Source organism: Aureococcus anophagefferens, assembly GCF_000186865.1.
Source record: "Aureococcus anophagefferens unplaced genomic scaffold AURANscaffold_6, whole genome shotgun sequence".
In the NCBI taxonomy this organism is placed as follows: Eukaryota; class Pelagophyceae; order Pelagomonadales; family Pelagomonadaceae; genus Aureococcus; species Aureococcus anophagefferens.
Window position 1 is genome coordinate 411,035 of NW_008705566.1, and position 1,978 is coordinate 413,012.

Sequence of the window (1,978 nt, forward strand, 5' to 3'; positions counted from 1 at the left end):
GGTCGGGGTCGGCACGAGCGAAGGCGCCGGCGTGGGCGCGGGCGTCGGCACCGGCGTGGGCGCGGGCGTCGGAGCAGGCCGGGGGAATGACGAGCGAGACCGAGCTGGCGGTGAGCTCGAAGGTGTAGTAGCACGTCGACGGCTCGGCGGAGACGAGGGTCTGCTCCGTCGCAGAGTCGTCGACCACGAGGGAGAGGAGCGCGGTGCGAGAGCCCGAGATCGCAGAGCAGTAGTCGCCGTCGTCGTAGTTCTGGTCGTCCCCGGACGTCGACGCGTAGAAGCCGATGGCGTACACGTTCGTGCCACCCACCGTGTAGTCGACGGACTCGCAGCCGCTGCTGGCGCCCGTGTTCTGGATGATCTCGCCCCCGCCGTACGCCACGCCATCGCCGATGACGACCTTGTAGCAGTAGGTGCCGTCCGACGCGTAGGCCACGGCACCACCGTAGCTGTCGATCGAACCAGCCGCCACCGGCGCGGGCGTCGGCACCGGCGTGGGCGCGGGCGTCGGAGCAGGCGTGGGGGGGATGACGAGCGAGACCGAGCTGGCGGTGAGCTCGAAGGTGTACGCCTCGTTGGACCATCCCCGCTTCCCTCACGACCTTCGGTCGCTCAGTCCAGTGCCGTCCAACATCGTTGCCTTTTCATAAAAAAAATTAAAAGAAGGTCCAAAATGCAACCCATTTGGGAATAAAGGGGGGGCAAATCTTTTTTTGATGCTTTGGGAACAAAGGGGCAAATCTTTTTTTGATGCTTTGGGGTTTTGTCATTTGGGAACAAAGGGGCAAATCTTTTTTTGATGCTTTGGGGTTTTGTCATTTGGGAACAAAGGGGCAAAAATATTGAACTTCAACTTTACTTCAAATTTACTTCAACTTTGGCGTAGCCCCGAACGAGCGACAGCGAGAGAGGCATCAGTGTATAAAGAGATGGTTCTGACGCAAGAATGAATAGCTAGCACATCCGAGCTCGCCACTGGGCCACCACCCGAGGGCAGCCGAGGGCAGTCGCTTTTGAGACGAACTCGACTTAGCTCACGCACGTCGAGAGAACCACTAGCCGTCGAAAGGGAAGTGCCGTCATGGGGAGAGCTCTGCCGTAGGAGTAAAAGCCTTTTGATGATGCCGGCGCTGAGGTCGAGAAGAATCTCATCGAGCTCCTCGACGCCTGGCGGCCTGGGACGCGCCGCATACCGCGCGCGCCCCGACAACAAGCACCCACCACACCGCGTCGCATTGCTCGCGTCGCCGGGCCGTCCACGAAAAATGTTCCGCAGCTCTGCGCGGTCCGGCGCCCCGGCGCTGAGCAAGCCGGAGAAGGCGGCGGCGGCGACGCTGTGCAAGTGCATCGACGTCGCGACGACGCCGCCGTCGGCGCCGGCGACGTTCGGCGCCGTCCAGGGCCTCTTCGACGCCGCGGGCCCGAGCGTCGCGAGCGAGGGCGTGCGCCACCTGCGCAAGCGGCTCCAGGGCCGCGACCAGGCCGTGGCGCTGCTCGCGTGCGGCCTCGCGGGCCTTCTGGTCAAGAGCAAGGCGAACGCGCGCGCGGCCTGCGGCGCGGGGCCCGGGGGCAAGAAGTTCTCCGCCGTCATGGTCGCCCTGGCGACGGCGAGGGAGCCCTCGGAGCTCCGCGACGGCGCGCGGAAGCTCCTGTCGCTCTGGTCCAACGCGTACGCGGCCGACGCCGCGCGGCTGCCCTACTTCGCCACGGCCGGCGTCGAGCTCAACGCGGCGCTCCTCGCCGCGGGCGAGGCGCCACCCGCGGCGCCGAGCGCGCCGCCCGCGGCGGCGCCCGCGGCGCCGCCCGCGCCCGCGGCGGAGGATCCCTTCGGCGGCGACGAGCCGATCTCGCTCGACGACATCGGCCTCCCGGCGGAGGCCATCACCTGGCCGCCGGAGCCGCGGCACCGCGGCGACTCCGACGGCCTGTCGCTCTCCGACGCGCCGGGCGCGCCGGCGGACTCCGAGACGTCGAGCTG

The 1,978-nt window shown here is 67.1% G+C and overlaps 1 protein-coding gene across 1 annotated transcript in view; it reads left to right on the forward strand.

Moving 5' to 3' along the window:
• The window catches only part of AURANDRAFT_62957 (hypothetical protein), a gene marked incomplete at both ends in the record, with an annotated part of 10,728 nt that overhangs the window by 4,669 nt on the left and 4,081 nt on the right, over positions 1-1,978 (forward strand). The window contains one exon of the mRNA XM_009037212.1: positions 1,277-1,715. Within this exon, the coding sequence (XP_009035460.1) occupies positions 1,277-1,715 (439 nt within the window). The remainder of the gene's footprint in view (positions 1-1,276; positions 1,716-1,978) is intronic.